At 53.8% G+C, this 18,821-nt stretch overlaps 2 protein-coding genes across 4 annotated transcripts in view; one reads left to right on the top strand and one right to left on the bottom strand.

Moving 5' to 3' along the window:
- Window positions 1–18,821, bottom strand: part of PYY (peptide YY) — a 69,767-nt gene that overhangs the window by 38,570 nt on the left and 12,376 nt on the right. The window lies entirely within an intron of this gene.
- NAGS (N-acetylglutamate synthase) lies at window positions 13,377–18,062 on the top strand. Of its 2 annotated transcripts, none has more exons than XM_016931717.4 (7): window positions 13,377–14,083; window positions 14,700–14,905; window positions 15,018–15,231; window positions 15,523–15,703; window positions 16,317–16,488; window positions 16,585–16,767; window positions 17,442–18,062. In XM_016931717.4, exons 1-7 carry the CDS (start codon window positions 13,658–13,660, stop codon window positions 17,593–17,595), a joined length of 1,536 nt encoding a protein of 511 aa, XP_016787206.1. In that variant the 5' UTR covers window positions 13,377–13,657; the 3' UTR covers window positions 17,596–18,062. The 2 variants fall into 2 exon arrangements, with proteins under 2 accessions (XP_016787206.1, XP_001152548.1); XM_001152548.7 differs by having other exon boundaries at window positions 14,631–14,905.

Raw genomic sequence — 18,821 nt, 5'->3', positions numbered from 1 at the left:
GCCCGCCACCACGCCCGGCTAATTTTTTGTATTTTTTAGTAGAGACGGGGTTTCACCATGGTCTCGAACTCCTCACCTCATGATCCGCCCGCCTCGGCCTCCCAAAGTGCTGGGATTACAAGCGTGAGCCACCGCGCCCGGCCTAGGATTTAATGTTATGCGGGAAAGACAGGATACAAAATGTCACCTGCAATAAGATCTCAACTGGGGCCAGGCACAGTGGCTCATGCCTGTAATCCCAGCACTTTGGGAGGCTGAGGCAGGCAGATCACCTGAGGTCAGGAGTTCGAGACTACCCTGGCCAACATGGTGAAACCCTGTCTCTGCTAATAATACAAAAAATTAGCCAGGCATTGTGGCAGGCACCTGTAATCCCAGCTATTTGGGAAGCTGAGGCAGGAGAAACACTTGAACCCAGGAGGGAGAGGTTGCAGTGAGCTGAGATCTTGTCATTGCACTCCAGCCTGGGCAAAAAGAGTGAAATTCCATCTCAAATAAATAAATAAATAAGATCTCAACTGGGAAAAGAAATAAGGGTAGTAAGTCTATGTAAAACTATATGGTCAGGCTGGTGGATGCTGCCTGTGGCAGATGGGCTGTAGCAAATGCTTTTTTTCTTCCTTTTGCTTCTCCATGCTTCCTCTCCCCACAACATACGTCTTCCTGAACCAGTAATGTCATTAAAATATTTTGTGTAGCCTGGGCAACATGGTGAAACTCCATCTCTACAAAAAATTGGCTGGGCGTGGTGGCCCATGCCCATAGTCCCAGCTACCTGGGAGGCTGAGGCTGGAGGATCACTAAGCCTGGTGGTCGAGGCTGCAGCGAGCTGTGATTGTGCTACTGCACTCTAGCCTGGGCAACACAGTGAGGCCTTGTCTCAAAAGAAAAAAAAAAAAGGCCAGGCGCGGTGGCTCACGCCTGTAATCCCAGCACTCTGGGAGGCCGAGGCAGACGGATCACGAGGTCAGGAGATCGAGACCACCCTGACTAACACGGTGAAACCCCGTCTGTACTAAAAAAGTACAAAAAATTAGCTGGGCGTGGTGGCGGGCGCCTGTAGCCCAGCTACTCGGGAGGCTGAGGCAGGAGAATGGCGTGAACCTGGGAGGCGGAGCTTGCAGTGAGCCAAGACTGTGCATTGCACTCCAGCCTGGGCAACAGTGCAAGACTCTGTCTCAAAAAAAAAAAAAAAACCTTTACCAGATATTCCCTCTTCTGAATATTTATCCTTCAAAAAAATATTTCAACAATATAAGGGAACGCTTTATGCACAAAAGTGCTCATTACAGCATCATTTATAACCATATATAAATTGGATGATAATCAAGTGCTTAATAATAGGAAACTGAGGCCAGGCACGGTGGATCATGCCTGTAATCTCAGAACTTTGGGAGGCCGAGGCAGATGGATCACTTGAGGTCAGGAGCTCGAGACCAGCTTGGCCAACACGGTGAAACCCCGTCTCTACTAAAAATACAAGGCCAGGCGCAGTGGCTCATGCCTGTAATCCCAGCACTTTGGGAGGCCGAGGTGGGCGGATCACCTGAGGGCAGGAGTTTGAGACCAGCCTCAGCATGGAGAAACCCCGTCTCTACTAAAAATACAAAATTAGCCGGGCATGGTGGTGCATGCCTGTAATTCCAGCTACTCGGGAGGCTGAGGCAGGAGAACTGCTTGAACCTGGGAGGCGGAGGTTGCGGTGAGCTGAGATCGCGCCATTGCACTCCAGCCTGGGCAACAAGAGCGAAACGCCATCTCAAAAAAAAAAAAAAAATTAAAAATACAAAATTAGCCGGGTATGGTGGCAGGCGCCTGTAATCCCATCTATTCAGGAGGCTGAGGCACGCGAATCACTTGATGGCCATGTGACCACAGAAGCAGATTGGAGTGATGTAGCCACAAGTCAAGGGCTGCCCGCAACGACACAGGCTAGAACAGGGGGAGGATTGTCGCCTGCAGGTTTCAGAGGAAGCATGTCTGCCTTCCGGCCTCCAGACAGTGAGAGGACACACTTCTGTTGTTTAAGCCACCAATTTGTGGTGCTTTGTTATGGTAGCCTTAGGAAATGAATACAGAAAGTAATATGAAAAATGCTGCGCCGGGCGCTGCGACGCACACCTGTAATCCCAGCACTTCAGGAGGCCAAGGAGGGTGGAATGCTTGAGCCCAGGAATTTGAGACCAGCCTGGTCAACATGGCAAAACCCTATCTCTACAAAAAAAAATACAAAAATTAGCCAGGCATGGGCTGGGTGCTGTGGCTCACGCCTGTAATCCCAGCACTTTGGGAGGCCAAGGCGGGTGGATCACGAGGTCAGGAGATCAAGACCAACCTGGCTAACACGGTGAAACCCCATCTCTACTAAAAATACAAAAAATTAGCCGGGCGTGGTGGCGGTGTCTGTAGTCCCAGGTACTCGGGAGGCTGAGGCAGAAGAATGGCGTGAACCCGCGAGGCAGAGCTTGCAGTGAGCCGAGATTGCACCACTGCACTCCAGCCTGGGAGACAGAGCGCAACTCCATCTCCAAAAAAAAAAAAAAAAAAATTAGCCAGGCATGGTGGGGCACATCTGTCATCCCAGCTACTCAGGTGGCTGAGGCAGAAGGATCATTTGAGCCTGGGAGGCAGAGGCTGCAATGAGCTGATATCGTGCCACTGCACTCCAGCCTGGGCAACAGAGTGAGACTCTGTCTTAAAAAAAAAAATGCTGTGACATACTGATAAGTGAAAAATCAGAAAAATTAATTCTATATACACAATAATACAGCCATGTTTTTAAGTGTAAAAAGAGCTTGAAAAGAAATAGACCAAAAGCAAACTGCAGCTGTATTTGTGGGCCAGGTAGGTTTTGTTTATCCAATTTTCAACATTTTTGGTAACTTCTCTAAGTTACTTTTATTTTTTGAAATTATTTATTAATTATTATTATTATTATTTTGAGACAGGGTCCTGCTCTGTTGCCCAGGCTGGGGTGCAGTGGCACAATCTCTGGTCACTGCAGCCTCCACCACCTGGATTCAAGTGATCCTCCCACCTCAGCCTGCCCAGTAGCTGGGACTACAGGCATGCGTTACCAGGCCTGGCTAATTTTCAAATTATTTGTACAGATGAGGTCTCTCTACATTACCCGGGCTTGTCTCAGACTCCTGGGCTCAAGTGATCCTCCTGCCTCAGCCTCCCAAAGTGCTGGGATTACAGGCATGGGCCACTACACCCAGCCTGAAAAAAAATTTAAAAAAATTATAAGTATACTGTGCTGTAACCATCAGCCCCCTTTGTCTGTTCCCACTGCCAGGCCCCCCTCTCTCTGCCTGGGAGCTGTTCTTATCTCCCAAGTGCTCAACACAAATCAAGGCACTCCCTTCCTCAAAACCCTGCAGTGGCTCCCCAGGTCTCCTTAACCTACACCCCACCCCTGGCCTCAAGCTACCGTCGGCTTTACCCTTCCCCTGCCCCAATCACAGTAACAGTCAAGTCAGCGAACATTGCCACTTTCTTGGTTTCTCTGTTTGAGCCGCAGCCACCGTGTAAGGTAGAGAGAGAAGCTTTCTCCCTACTGAGAAGATGGAAGGATCCCCAGAGTGGGAGCAAAAGTCCTGCACACAGTCAGCCCGAATCCAGTGATTGAGGCTAGGACTCGAACCTCGCGTTTTGATCCAGGGTGCGGCAAGGGCGCCCCATTAACGTGTCCCGCCCGGGGATGCCTGAGCCCCCTCCTCCGTGGCTCAGCCTGAGGGGAGAACTCCCCACCTTCGTCCCAAATAAAACCTCCTGCTCCTCTCAACGCCTTTGCCCCTGATTCCCCCGTTAGGCTGCACCCTCACTCCCCCACCCACGAGCTGCGTTTTCCCGGAAGGGTTGGGGTCTCGGGATCCGAGACAGAGCCCTGCCTGGGCCCAACGAACGGGAGGGCGCTGGCTGGGGCCGGGGGTGGCCAGGGCCCCGGGGGAAAGGCGGTAAGCATGAGCAAGAGGGTATCAGGAGTCGCCCCAGCCTCGCCGCCCCGGGGCGGTTCCCACTAGCACCTCGGGAGGATCCCTTCACTCCGCCGGTCCCCGCAGGGCAGGCGGACCCCACGCGGCCAGTCCGGGACTACCCGAGACTTTGCATCGCGTGGCCGGGCCGGCATCGCCCCTTGGTGGCAATTGTTTGTCATTACAACCTGGGGCGCAAAGTGGAATCCCTGTCCTCTATCCACCGAGGACCCCTGGGGTATTTTGGCGGCTGGACCTGCGCCCTGAGTCCAGGAGGCTCGATATTCACCCTTAGGATATTTTCCTGAACCCCGATACCCCACAATCTCCTATCCACACATTAACTTTACCTTGGGATATGCAGATATTAAGTAGAACCCTATGAAATTTACATTAGTTAACCGTTTTTGTTTGGTTTGGTTTGGTTTGGTTTGGTTTGGTTTGGTTTGGTTTGGTTTGGTTTGGTTTGGTTATGTTTGAGACAGAGTCTCGCTCTGTCACCCACGCTGGAGGCGATCTCAGCTCACTGCAACCTCCGCCTCCCGGGTTCAAGTGATTCTCCTGCCTCAGCCTCCCGAGTAGCTGGGACCACAGATGGTTATAACAATACCTCCCATCCCACATGCCCTTCCACAAGGAGGCCCTGACATCTCCCATCAAGAAATGCAGACGGGCCGGGCACGGTGGCTCACGCCTGTAATCCCAGTGCTTTGGGAGGCCCAGGTGGGTGGATCACTTGAGGTCAGGAGTTCAAGACCAGCCTGACCAACATGGTGAAACCCCGTCTCTACTAAAAATACAAAAATTAGCCGGGTGTGGTGGCAGGCGCCTGTAGTCCCAGCTACTTGGGAGGCTGAGGCAAGAGGATCGCTTGAACCCAGGAGGCAGAGGTTGCGGTGAGCTGAGATCCAGCCACTGCACTCCAGCCTGGGTGACACTCCATCTCAATGAAAAAAAAAACGAAAAGAAGAGAAATGCAGGCATGCAGGCTGCGACAGTGGCTCACACCTGTAATCCCAACACTTTGGGAGGCCAAGGCAGTTGGATCGCTTGAGCTCAGGAGTTTAAGACTAGCTGGGCAACATAGCAAAACTCTGTCTCTACAAAAAAAGAAAGAAAAAAATTATATATATATATAGATGAAAGAAATGCAGCCCATGACCCCTTCCCTTGAGTCTGGTGGGCTTGTGACACACTTATAACCAATAGGATGAGGCAGAAGTAATGCTACAGGACTGCTAAGGTTGAACTTTAAAAGACAGCGCAGCAGCCACCTTTTCTGCTGGACCAGGTGGGCTTGAAGCCTCCAGCTGCCCTGTAAGCAGACCAACTGCCCTGAGGCTGCTCCAAATCAGCCTGCCCAGAGAGACCACTCTGAGACTACGTGGAGAGAGAGAGAGATGCTTGTCCAGCCCCCAGCTGGACCCAGGCCCCACCCTTGCTGTCCCAGCTCCAGCCATCATCTGACTGCAACCACATGAGAAACTCTGAACTAGAACCACCAGGTAAGCCCTTCCTGAATTCCTCATGGATAGCATCCATGAGCAAATAAAATGGTTCTTTCAAGCCATGGGGTTTTGGGGTAATTTTCATTTTTTGAGACAGTGTCTCACTCTGTCACCCAGGCTGGAGTGCAGTGGTGTAATCTCAGCCCACTGCAACCTCCACCTCCTGGGTTCAGGTGATCCTCCTACCTCAGCCTCCCAAGCAGCTAGGACCACATATGTCCACCACCAGACCTGGCTAATTTCTTGTTTTTTATTTTTACTTTATGCTGGGTTTTTTTTGTTTTTGTTGGTTTGTTTATTTGTTCATTTGTTTTGAGACAGGGTCTTGCTCTGTTGCCCAAGCTGGAGTGCAGTGGCTCAATCTCAGCTCACTGCAACCCCCACCTCCTGGGCTTAGGCCATCCTCCCACCTCAGCCACCCGAGTAGCTGGAACTACAGGCGCACACCACCACGCCCAGCTAATTTTTGTATTTTTTTATAGAGACAAGGTTTTGCCATGTTGCCCAGGCTGGTCTCAAATTCCTGAGCTCAAGCAATGTACCTGCCTCAGCCTCCCAAAGTGCTGGGATTACAGGTATGAGCCACTGCACGTGGCCTAATTTTTTACGGTTTCTTTTTTTGGGGTGTTGTTGTTGTTGTTTGGTTGTTTTGTTTTGAGACAGAGTCTGTCTCTGTCACCAGGCTGGAGTGCAGTGGCATGATCTCGACTCACTGCAACCTCTGTCTCCCAGGTTCAAGTGATTCCCCGGCCTCAGCCTCCTGAGTAGCTGGGATTACAGGCATGCACCACCACACCTGGCTAACTTTTTTGTATTTTTAGTAGAGACAGGATTTCACCATACTGGCCAGGCTAGTCTAGAACTCCTGACCTTGTGATCCACCCGCCTTGGCCTCCCAAAGTGCTGAGATTACAGGCATGAGCCACTGCGCCTGGCCGGGTGTTCCCATTTTAAACAGGGTGGTAACACTTGAGCAAACCCTGATGGAGGTTACCATGGGGATACCTGCAGAAAATGTCCCAAGTAGAGGACACAGCCAGTGCCAAGGCAAAAGTAATTGTACCTGACATGCTTAAGCTATGTGAAGAGGTCCTCATGGCTGGTGAGGAGTGAGCTGGCTGGAGGGGCAGGGGCAGTAGGAAATAAGGTCAAACAAGTGCCTGGCAATCACAAGGACTTCGACTTTTACTCTCAGTGAGATGGAAGCCATGAGAGTTCAGAACAGAGGAATGACACCATGGGACTCACCTTTCAAAAATCACTGAGGCAGCTGTGTTGAGAATAGACTCTAGTGGGCAAAAATGGAAGCAAGAAGGCCATTTAGGAAGCTATTTCTTCAACTCAGGGTGGTATCCTGGAGGAGGTGGGAAAACATTGGATATTGGATATATTTTATGGGTAGAATATATACTGACTAATTGGACATAGGGTATGAAAAAAAAATCAAGAATGACCATAGATTGGTTTTTTTGTTTTTGTTTTTTGAGACAGAGTCTCACTCTGTCGCCCAGGCTGGAGTGCAGTGGCAAGATCTCGTCTCACTGGAACCTCCACCTCCCAGGTTCAAGTCATTCTCCTGCCTTAGCCTCCTGAGAAGCTGGGATTACAGGTGCCCACCACCACATCTGGCTAATTTTTGTATTTTTAGTAGAGATGGAGTTTCACCATGTTGGCCAGGCTGGTCTCGAACTCCTGACTTCAGGTCATCTGCCCACTTTGGCCTCCCAAAGTATTGGGATTACAGGCATGAGGCACCACGCCTGAACCCACAGATTTTTTTTTTTTTTAAGAAACAGCTTTTCAGCCAGACACAGTGGCTCACACTTGTAATCCTAGCACTTTGGGAGGCCAAGACAGGCGGATTTCATGAGCTCAAGAGTTCGAGACCAGCCTGGGCAATACGATGAAACCGTGTCTCTACTAAAATGCAAAAAATTAGCCGGGCATGGCAGCATGCACCTGTAGTCCCAGCTACTTGGGAGGTTGAGGCAGGAAAATTGCCTGAACCTGGGAGGTGGAGGTTGCAGTGAGCTGAGATCAAGCCACTGCACTTCAATCTGGGTGACAGAGTGAGACTCTGTCTCAAAAAGAAAAGAAAAGAAAAGAAAAGAAAAGAAACAGGGTTTCACTGTGTTGTCCAGGCTGCAGTACAGTGGTGCATTCATAGCTCACTGCAGCCTCAACCTCCCTGGCTCAAGAGATCCTCCTGCCTCAGCCTCCCAAGTAGCCAGGATTACAGGCATGAGTCACTACGCCCAACTGATCATAGATTTTTGGCTCTGAGAAAAGAGGAAACTGAGCTGCCATCAACTGAGATGGGAAGATGTGAGTAAAGTAGATTTGGCCACAGCATGGGGGAATGGCACTCTGATTTAGATGCCTGGAATGTGAGATGCCTACTACATGTCTATTATATTAGGTCCAAGGGGTCGAGTAGGTAGTTAGAGACACAGATCTGCAGTTCAGAAGAATGGTCTGGGCTGAAATTAAAAACATGACAGTCATCAGCTTAGAGATGGTATTTAAGTCATAAAACTACACAGGATCCCGAGAGAGAGAAAGTAGAGAAAAGGACCAAGGCCTGAGCCCTGTGGTTCTCCATCAGGAAGACAGCAGGAGAAAGAGGAGGACCAGGAAGGGAGTGTGAGGAAGAGCAGCCTGAGGCCAGGTGAAGGGGGTATCGAGGAGGAGGGAGGGAGGCAAAGGTGGCCAATAGGCTTAGGGGGAGGAGGGCTGAGAATTGACCCTTAGATTTAGCAATGCAGTGGTCACTGGTGACCTTGACAGTGACTCTGGTAGGCGTGGGGGAGATGGCCTAAGTGGATTGCGCCTAAGGGAGAACGAGAGGGAGGACCTGGAGGCGGCAACTTTGTTCGCTTTTTCCAGGAATTTTGAAGGTAAAAGGAGCAAAGAATTGGGGCAACATCTAGTTGATCCCAGAGTGGGGTTGAGGGGTGGCGGGGGAGGTGAAGTCAGAAGTTTTGTTAGAGGCCGGGCACGGTCGCTCACGCCTGTAATCCCAGCACTTTGGGAGGCTGAGGAGGGCAGATCACCTAAGGTGAGGAGGGCAGATCACCTAAGTTCAGGAGTTCAAGACCAGTCTGGCTAAAATGGTGAAACCCTGTTTCTACTAAAAATACAAAAAATCAGCCAGGCTGGTGGCGCGCACCTGTAATCCCAGCTACTCAGGAGGATGAGGCAGAAGAATTGCTTGAACCCAGGAGGCAGAGGTTGCAGTGAGCTGAGATCATGCCATTGCACTCCAGCTTGGGCAACAAGAGTGAAACTCCGTCTCAAAAAAAAAAAAAAAAAAGAAAAGAAGTTTTGTTAAGATGGAAAATAACTGTGTTTATATGCTGGTGGGAATTTTGATGATGGAGCAGCAGAGGGAAGACTTCCTGGAGCAATGCTCAGGAGGAAGGAAGGGATGGGGCCTGTGCACCAGGACAGGAACTGGCTTTAGATGACACCTGTGCTGTCCATCTACACTAACAGGTGGAGAGCAGAGACGTGGGTGCCTATGTTTTCCAAGAGCTTCCTTTTTCTTTTCTTTTTTTATTTTTGAGAAAAGCCTCACTCTGTTGCCCACGTTGGAGTGCAGTGGCGTGGTCATAGTTTATTGCATGCAGCCTCAACCTCCCAGGCTCAAGCAATCCTCCCACCTCCGCGTCTTGAGTAGCTGGAACTACACGTGCACACCATTATGCCCAGCTTGTAGTTGTAAATTTAAAGTGAGACCAGGCGTCGAGGTTGTATGTCTTTCTCTAGCCATCATGCATGTTCAGCTGTGTAGTGCAGGCACAGGATAGATGGAAGGTGGATTTGATCAGGGTTTCTGTCACATGAGCATGACAAAGCCGGAGGACTGCCCTGTGTCTGCCTTTGGTTGGGCCTGGGTGTATCTGTGTGCCTTTGTAGATAAGGGCAGATGGCACTGTCAAGAGGTCTGTGCTACTCTGGGTGTGTCAAAGTGTCCTGTAGCTGTCAATGGCCACAGCTGGGTGTGTTTTTGTGTTCTTGGTGTCTTTTCACGTCTATGTCCATGTGTTCCTATATGACACAGTCGCTGAGAATGCCTAAGTGTGCACTTTTTTTTTTTTTTTTTTTGAGACTGAGTCTTGCTCTGTCACACAGGCTGGAGTACAGTGGTGTGATCTTGGCTCACCGCAACCTCCACCTCCCAGGTTCAGCCTCCCGAGTAGCTGGGATTACAGGTGTCAGCCACCACACCTGGCTAATTTTTGTATTTTTTTTTTTTTAGCAGGGACAGGGCTTCGCTACGTTGGCCAGGCTGGTCTCAAACTCCTGACCTCAAGTGATCCGCCCGCCTCAGCCTCCCAAAGTGCTGGGATTATAGGCATGAGCCACCACACCTGGCCTATGTGAGTGCACAATTCTGTATCCAAACGTGTGTGAGTGGATCTGTGTACCTCTGTACACCTGTATGGTGTACAGGGGCATTCCTCTACGTACAGATGAGTGTCTGTGTGACTGTGGCTGGTGTGGGTCTCCAAGTTTGTCTACTGTGTCTCTTTGTACACCCGTGTGTCTACACATCGTTTATCTGTTTGCATCTCAATGCTATGGGGCTCTGTATTTGTGTACTGTGCATGCTTGTGTGTGTGTCTCCCCTCAGGAGCTGTGATGTGGTACTGTCAAATGTCAACCCCAGCCCCTCACCCTGGCCAATTCCTGTCACATTCATGCCCTGCTGGGCTGAGATGCGGCCAAGAAGGGCTGTATTGGGAGGGAAAGCCTTGGGCTTAAACCTGGCTACTGTGCTCGGGGCCCAGGACCCTTCTGGGTGGAAGTTGTGTCTCTGCTCCCAGGATCTCCAAGACCCAAGCCTGGTGAGAAGCTGGGCCCCTGAACCTGGGCACAATGACAACAGGCTCTGCTCTAACAAAATAACACCCACCTTTAAAGGAAGAAAAATGTGAGCTGGACCCATACATCAACAATGATCCTGTAGGCCTTCAACTCAGAGGGGTGGGGCTGGGTAGGAGTGCTGACCCCAGACACTCACACTCTTCTCCTCCAGAAAGCAGGGCCAGTCCCCAACCAGAGGAGAGGTGGAGGGGACACAGTGGCCCCAGGGTCAATGGGCCTGGAGTTAATCATCTACTCTGGTATCTCTGGGCCCCATTGGCTGCCTGGGGACACGGCCCTCTGGGATGAAACCCAAAGGAGTCAGAAGCCGCTTCCCAGCCCATTTCCACCTCATAGGCTCAGGGGCAATGGAGCTGATTCAGTCAGCAGGGACTGAATTGGGTGGATCCCTAGGAAGCCCCCAGTCTGAGGGAGATACCAGTCCTGCCCTCAGGGAGCCCCAGTCTGAGTCAAAGAGGACAGAGACAAGAAGGAATTCTGAGTGGAGAGGGGTCAGCAGGGGTGGCCTGCTGTGATGAAGAGCTGGCCTTGCAGCCTAGGGAAAGAGAAGCACATTTGGGTTGGAGGAGTTTGGAGAGGAAAACTATTATGCCCCTGGAGGCTAAGACCTCCTCCTCCAGTGGATTCTGAGAAGTGTGTGTGTGGCCGGGCCTGAGAGTAAAGAGGGAAGAGAAAGAAGGCCCTGGAGGTGGCCCCACCAGGTAGGGGGTGCAGCCCCTCCACGCCATTGCTTCATGCTTTGCCTTGGAACCCAAGATTTCTAAGTGGGAAAACAAAAAAACTCAATGAGGAGGTCCTATGTCAGCCCCTCCTTCCACTACAGAGTCTCCCCCCGGGACAGTGTGTCCGAGGGGTGGGGGACTGCGGGGAAGATCCCAGAAACGGGTAAGCGCACTCACTCGGCCTCCCCTGGAGAATCCTCAGGAGGGAAGTAGCCCAAGCCCTGCTCCCCAAAAAGGCAGAGCCCCAGGTGTCAGGACTCCAGCATGGGGAGACAAAACCACATGCAAGGAAGCAGGGAGGAGCAGGGGTAGGAACTGAGGGTGCTTAGGGTCTGGCCATGCCACTGACGAGCTGTGTGACCTTGGCCAGGTTACCTCCCCTCTACAACAACAGAGGGTCCTCTTTCCCCCTCTACAACAACAGAGGGTCTGACTGGATCAGAGTGTACCCAAGGGCAGGATATGTGCAGCTGACAGTGCCCAGCACATGGACACAGTATGAAGTAACATTGAATCATATCCTGTGAATGTTTTCAAGCCTTTCAACTCCTTTCCAAAACTTGCTTAAGAGCATGGATCTGGAGCAGAACTGCTTCCTAGACCAGCTCCACGGCTTGTGAGCTGAGTGACCCTGACCCTCACATATTTCTGTACCTCCATTTTCTCATCTGTAAAATGGGAATAATGATAATAGCTATCCTGGAGTCACTGAGAGGATTAAATGAATGACTATTTGTGAAGTCCTTTGCATAGTGCCTAGCATTCGACATGTGTTAGCTATTCCTCTACCACACAGAAGGCTTTGCTTGGTGCTCGGGTATCTTTAACACATGGCACCTGCTAACCTTCCATGTTACCAAGAAAGCAGGCAAGCTATGCAGCTGGAATATAATGGAAAGTAATAACATTGTTTTCCTCTCACTTGATTCTTTTTTAATTTTAATTTTAATTTTTTTGAGACAGGGTCTCATTCTGTCGCCCAGACGGGAGTGCAGTGGCACAGTCTCAGTTCACCGCAATCTCCTCCTCCCAGGCTCAAGTGATTCTCTGGCCTCCTGAGTAGCTGGGATTACAGGAACATGCCACTACTGCCTGGCTAATTTTTGTATTTTTAGTAGAGATGGGGTTTCACCATGTTGGCCAGGCTGGTCTTGAACTTCTGACCTCAAATGACCCACCCGCCTCCTCACTTGATTCTTAAGGCTTATGGCAAGTGATACTGGCCTAGTTACAGACCTAACATGGATAAACTTTAAGTTTAAAAAGGTTAAAGAGGGCCGGGCGTGGTGGCTCACGCCTGTAATCCCAGCACTTTGGGAGGCTGAGGCAGGTGGATCACGAGGTCAGGAGTTTGAGACAATCCTGGCCAACATGGTGAAACCCTGTCTCTACTAAAAATACAAAGATTAGCCGGGTGTGATGGTGTCTGCCTATAATCCCTGCTACTCAGGAGGCTGAGGCAGGAGAATCGCTTGAACCCAGAAGGCGGGGATTACAGTGAGCCGAGATCGCAACACTGCACTCCAGCCTGGGCAATAGGGTGGGACTCCATCTCAAACAAACAAACAAACAAACAACAACAACAAAAAGGGTTACAGAGGTCGAGTGAAGTAGCTCACACCTGTAATCCCAGCACCTTGGGAGGCAGAAGTGGGAGGACTGCTTGAGCTCAGGAGTTCAAGAACAGTCTAGGCAACATGGTGAAAACCCGTCTTCAAAAAAAAAAAATTTTTTTTTAATCAGCTGGGCATGGTGGTGTGCATTTGTGGTCCCAGCTACTAGGGAGACTGAGGCAGGAGGATCATTTGAACCTGGGAGGTGGAGGCTGCAGTGAGCTATGATTGCACCACTGTACTGCAGCCTGGGCAACAACAGAGTGAGACCCTATCTCAAAAAACAAAATTAAAAACTATTTTATTTTATTTTTACCAGACGTGATATTCGATAAAGAAAAGCTTTAACACTAAAGTATTATAAGTTTTGAGGGGTGTTTTGAGGATATCACAGAATTCCTCAAGCTGGTACCCAGTGACTGGAGTTTCGCAAACCCTGGTAACCTCATGGTCATTCATTAGGATCTTTTTTGAGCTCAGGCAACAGGACAGACAAGGCCAGCACCACCCGCCCCCGCCCTCCCACTGCCCCCCTTCTTCTACTCTTTCCAGCGCCCTCCTTCCAGCCCCCTGCCCAGCCCTGTGCTCAAAGCCACCTACAGTCCCTTCTTCTCTGGTCAGAATGCCAATCATCCAAGGCCCTGCAGACTCCCAAAGCCGCCCCTGGAACCTACCTTGGCAGCAGATTAAAGACAACCCGCCACATTTAGTCTCGGCCCCATGACCGATAGTGGGTTCAGTTCCTCCAGGGGCGGGGGAGCCTAGTGGCCCCGCCCCCTGACTCATGGCCTGACCCTCCTCAAACGCACCCAGAGGAGACTCCTGGTCCCCTGTCCGGACCCCGCCCCGACCAGGTCCAGCCCCGCCCAACGGCAAGTTAAGAGCCCCCCAGTGCCAGACGCTCCAGACAGACTGCCACTCTTGGGGGGCAAGAGTTGGTTGTCGTCATGGCGACGGCGCTGATGGCTGTGGTTCTGCGGGCAGCTGCTGTAGCCCCGAGGCTGAGAGGCCGGGGAGGCACTGGGGGCGCCCGAAGGCTGAGCTGTGGCGCGCGGCGGCGGGCGGCGAGGGGCACCAGCCCGGGGCGCCGGCTCAGCACCGCCTGGTCGCAGCCCCAGCCCCCGCCCGAGGAGTACGCGGGCGCGGACGACGTCTCCCAGTCGCCTGTCGCCGAGGAGCCGTCGTGGGTGCCGAGTCCCACGCCCCCGGTGCCCCATGAGTCCCCAGAGCCTCCTTCGGGCCGTTCGCTGGTGCAGCGGGACATCCAGGCCTTCCTGAACCAGTGCGGGGCCAGCCCTGGGGAGGCGCGCCACTGGCTCACGCAGTTCCAGACCTGCCACCACTCCGCGGACAAGCCCTTCGCCGTCATCGAGGTGAGCGGAGCCCGGCGTGGGCCGTGACACAGCGAGGGGATGGGGTTGTGCGGCCACCTGTCCTCAGGCATGGCAGGATACGCTGCGGGCTCTGCGCAGCGGAAGCGGGAAGGAGCCCGGCAGGGCCCAGACCAGCGCCGCCGGGAATGGGAGAGTCCGTAAGCTCCTCCGGAAGCCTCCCGCCCAGCCCGAGTGAGGATCCTGGGAGACCCCACCCGCCAGGTGTGATGCTCTGAAGAAGGCCCCCAACATGGGCGCAGTTAGGGGTTCAGAAGGACCTGGACAGGAGCCGCTTGCACTGCCCCTCCCCCAAAGGTGTCCCGGAGTCCAAGGTCGCAGGGAGGAGGGCGGGAGGTACCCCAGCGTGAGACAAGGGAGTGGCAAGACCCAACGGGGCAAAGGGCGGAGCAGGTGGGCACTGGTGGCCAGAACTGGGTCCTGACAGCTTCTGGAAGGGTAGGGTCACCGAGACGGCCCTGCAGGCCAGGCTGTGGGAGCCAGCGGCTCAGGTCCGTGTCACGCTCCTTGAAAGCCCACTCCTCCGCAGGTGGACGAGGAGGTGCTCAAGTGCCAGCAGGGCGTATCCAGTCTGGCCTTTGCCCTGGCCTTCTTGCAGCGCATGGACATGAAGCCGCTGGTGGTCCTGGGGCTGCCGGCCCCTACGGCTCCCTCGGGCTGTCTTTCCTTCTGGGAGGCCAAGGCGCAGCTGGCCAAGAGCTGCAAGGTGCTGGTAGACGCGCTTCGACACAACGCCGCCGCTGCTGTGCCATTTTTTGGCGGCGGGTCTGTGCTACGCGCTGCCGAGCCGGCTCCCCATGCCAGGTGAGTGCCCGCCCTGCCCGCCCAGGCGTCATCAGATCGTGCTACTCTGCCCGCCCTGCCCCGTCCGGCAGGCCTGGAGGGGGCCCTCTCGAGCACCACGTCTGGCCCACAGCTACGGCGGCATCGTCTCGGTGGAGACAGACCTGCTGCAGTGGTGCCTGGAGTCGGGCAGCATCCCCATCCTGTGCCCCATCGGGGAGACGGCCGCGCGCCGCTCCGTGCTTCTCGACTCCCTGGAGGTGACCGCGTCGCTGGCCAAGGCGCTGCGGCCCACCAAAATCATCTTCCTCAATAACACAGGCGGCCTGCGCGACAGCAGTCATAAGGTGCGGCCCTTTCTTTCCCCTTCCCCCACGCCGGCGATCCGGGCCTTCTCTTGCGCCCCTCGCACTTCTCCCCGACGGGCCGCAGACTCACTAGCAAGCCGGGTGGGTAGAAAAGCCTAAGGGAGTATAGGGGAGGAGTTCAGCCCTGGGTGCCCAGATCTGCGCCCTCCCTGGCTAAGGGCTCCGGGCGGAAGTAAGGATAAAGGGGTCAGAGAAAAGAGAGGTCCGTGGGGGCAGGGGGGCAGTCCGTGCCGGCTGTGGGCCAGGCTCACCCGCTGACTCCGGACACAGGTCCTGAGTAACGTGAACCTGCCCGCCGACCTGGACCTGGTGTGCAACGCCGAGTGGGTGAGCACAAAAGAACGGCAGCAGATGCGGCTCATCGTGGACGTGCTCAGCCGCCTGCCCCACCACTCCTCGGCCGTCATCACCGCCGCTAGCACGCTGCTCACTGAGCTCTTTAGCAACAAGGGTGAGGGCGGTGGGCGGGCCGGGGACTGGGTCCCGGGAGTGAGCACTGGCCGGGGCTGGGTGTCTGCGGTCAGGAGGAGCGGCTTCTCCTCCTGTCCAGGAGCCGTAGGGGGAGGCGGGGGATGTCACAGCAATGGCTCCTGCTGCTGCCGAAACCCGGGGGAGGTGAGAGAGGAGGAGACCCAGTGTACTGGAAGGGAACTCCGAAGGAATTAAAGGAATGGGCGGGACTAGGGGGGAGAAGGAGGGGCCCCCCGGTGGGCGGGGCCAGGGGCGGGACCATAAGGGAGGTGTTCGACCAGGAGAGATGGGCGGGGCTTAGGTGGGTGGGCCGGGTCAGCGGCGGGAGACAGACTTCAAGGAGCGAGGCAAGACTAACGGAAGTGGGTAGGGCTCCAGGCGACAGGAGGAGCTTGGGGCACAATCTCTGCCTGGGGAAAGCATCTCCTTGAATGAAAATCACAGACAAATCTATGCAGACCACTGAAATCATTTCACTGTGGAGGTCTCCCAAAGACGGAAATTGTCCCACCAGCGCCTGTCTTACCTGCAGTCCCCACCAGGCTGCGCAAACGGCCCTCCAGCCAGACTAGCCCCTCCCCATCCTCCTCCAGGGTCCGGGACCCTGTTCAAGAACGCCGAGCGAATGCTACGGGTGCGCAGCCTGGACAAGCTGGACCAGGGCCGTCTAGTGGACCTGGTCAACGCCAGCTTCGGCAAGAAGCTCAGGGACGACTACCTGGCCTCGCTGCGCCCGCGGCTGCACTCCATCTACGTCTCCGAGGGGTAAGCCTGCGGACCCCAGAGGGCGGGGTCTGGGGGGCAGTCGGGCAGCTTCGGACCAAGGAGAGGTCCCAGCCTGCCGCTCTCCCGCTGCGCCAGGTACAACGCCGCCGCCATTCTGACCATGGAGCCCGTCCTGGGGGGCACCCCGTACCTGGACAAATTTGTGGTGAGCTCCAGCCGCCAGGGCCAAGGCTCCGGCCAGATGCTGTGGGAGTGCCTGCGGCGGGACCTTCAGACACTTTTCTGGCGCTCCCGGGTCACCAACCCCATCAATCCCTGGTAGGTCCCGCCACTCCCAGCTCTGGGCTGGGCCCTGACTCCCCTCCCCTCTCCCACCCTTGCCAACCATGCCAAGAAGGCTGGGCTTCCTCTTCTTCCACTGGTCTCCCTTTCACTACCTCCCAGGGGCAGACCACACAGAAAGCCTGAGATTTCCCGAGTTAAAGCATGCTTAACACTCCTTTCCTGGAAGCAAGTGACACCTCCTAACCCCCACGCAGCCCACCTCTCACAGGGGCCTGAGGAATCCTAACCCTTCAGGGTCTATTGGAGGCCTGCGGCGCCTCCAGTGGAACATCCCTCCTCTCTCCTTCAGTAACTACCCCCTCACCCCTACACCCTGCTCTGTGAGCACTAGGAAGTGAGCAAGAACCCTCCTCTTTGCTGCACAGCCCAGGCAGTGTGGAGAGCAAAGCACCCGCTCCTTTCCTGTGTCCGCCTGGCAAGGTACCTAACTTCTCTGAGCCTTAGCCGCTTCTCTGTGAGCTGAGCATCACAATGCCAGGCTCAGGCCTCTGCTGTGAGGATAAAATGAGATAACACACAGCAGGACCAAGCTGGGTGCCCAGCATGCAGTAGGTCCTCAATCAATGTTCTTTAAAGACAGAACCAGTGAGTAATGAACACTGGCCTTGCCCTAAAAACTGTTTCCTACATCACCTCCCCACACCCAGGTACTTCAAACACAGTGATGGCAGCTTCTCCAACAAGCAGTGGATCTTCTTCTGGTTTGGCCTGGCTGATATCCGGGACTCCTATGAGTTGGTCAACCACGCCAAGGGACTGCCAGACTCCTTTCACAAGCCAGCTTCTGACCCAGGCAGCTGACCCTCACCATGGACACTACAGGCCCTGGAATGGCCAGGGTGGACCAAAAGCCATGCCAGCTGGGCATGACCCCAGGCAGCCAGCCACAGGCTGAAGGGGGCTTGTTGGCTGAGTGATCTGCAGAGGAGAAAGCAGCCCCAGCTCTGCCCAGAGGAGGCGCTGAAGTGGGACAAGCACAGGAAAGAAGGGGACCAGTCTAGGACCCCAACTCGACTCACTCTAAAGCTACAACCAAATGGCCTTCGATTTTCAACCTGGGGATTAGGGGAGGGGAGGGTGCCTTCCAGGGCTCTACTCAGGACTAACCCTAAGGGTGGGCTAGTTTCTGTGCCTCTGTGCTATGTTTTGAGGCTCCCTTACCCAAAATAATACCCCTGCCTGCGTGATATTCTACCATTCATTTTAATTCCTTTGGGTCTTGCAGTTTTTCAGGAGGCCTTGATTAAAATGCAAATACTTGTCTGAGAGTCAGCTTACACTTGAAAGAAAATTAGAAGTGACCCCGTGGGAGCAAGATTTTTTTTTTTTTTTTTTTAAAGACAGGATCTTGCTCTGTTACCAAGGCTAGAGTACAGTGGTGCAATCACAGCTCACTGCAGCCTTGACCTCCCAGGCTCAAGCAATCCTCCCATGTCAGCCTCCTAAATAAGCTGGTACCACAGGCATGCACCGCCACACCTGGATGTTTTTTTTTTTGGTAGAGACGAGGTCTCACTATGTTGCCACGGCTGCTCTCAAACTCCTGGGCTCAAGCAGTCCTCCCTGCTTGGCCTCCCAAAATGCTAGCATTACAGGCTGGGAGCAAGATCTTGAGGGCTGGGGAATCAGGGGACTCCTGGAGGGAGTAGAAGACTTCTATGATGAATGCTGCCACCATCTCCCTCCCAGAGATTAGGAAGCATCCTCCCTTCCACAGACCAGGCCACGGCAGCCCCAGCTCCCCTTGCCTGTGAGTGCCTCCACCCACAGCTCCCTTTCTAGGCTGGGCTCACAGCCAGACCCAGGCATCAGTGGCGGACCGTTTACCTGCAAGAGCCCAGAGAAGTTAAAAGATGGCTTTGGCTTAAAAGCTCAAACTTGGACGTTTTCCCCTAGGCCCTACTAGTGGTTGTGTCCAGTCTCTACAGGACTCGATGGGCAGAAATCCAAAGCCCAGGGGTTTCATTTGACATTTTTTGAAGCTCCATAATGTAGCAGGCACCATACCGGCTGCTGCTGGGGTGACT

Source organism: Pan troglodytes, chromosome 19 (genome assembly GCF_028858775.2).
Source record: "Pan troglodytes isolate AG18354 chromosome 19, NHGRI_mPanTro3-v2.0_pri, whole genome shotgun sequence".
NCBI lineage: Eukaryota > Metazoa > Chordata > Mammalia > Primates > Hominidae > Pan > Pan troglodytes.
Note: the sequence above shows the minus strand (reverse complement) of the source record. Positions and strands in the feature narration are given on the sequence as shown.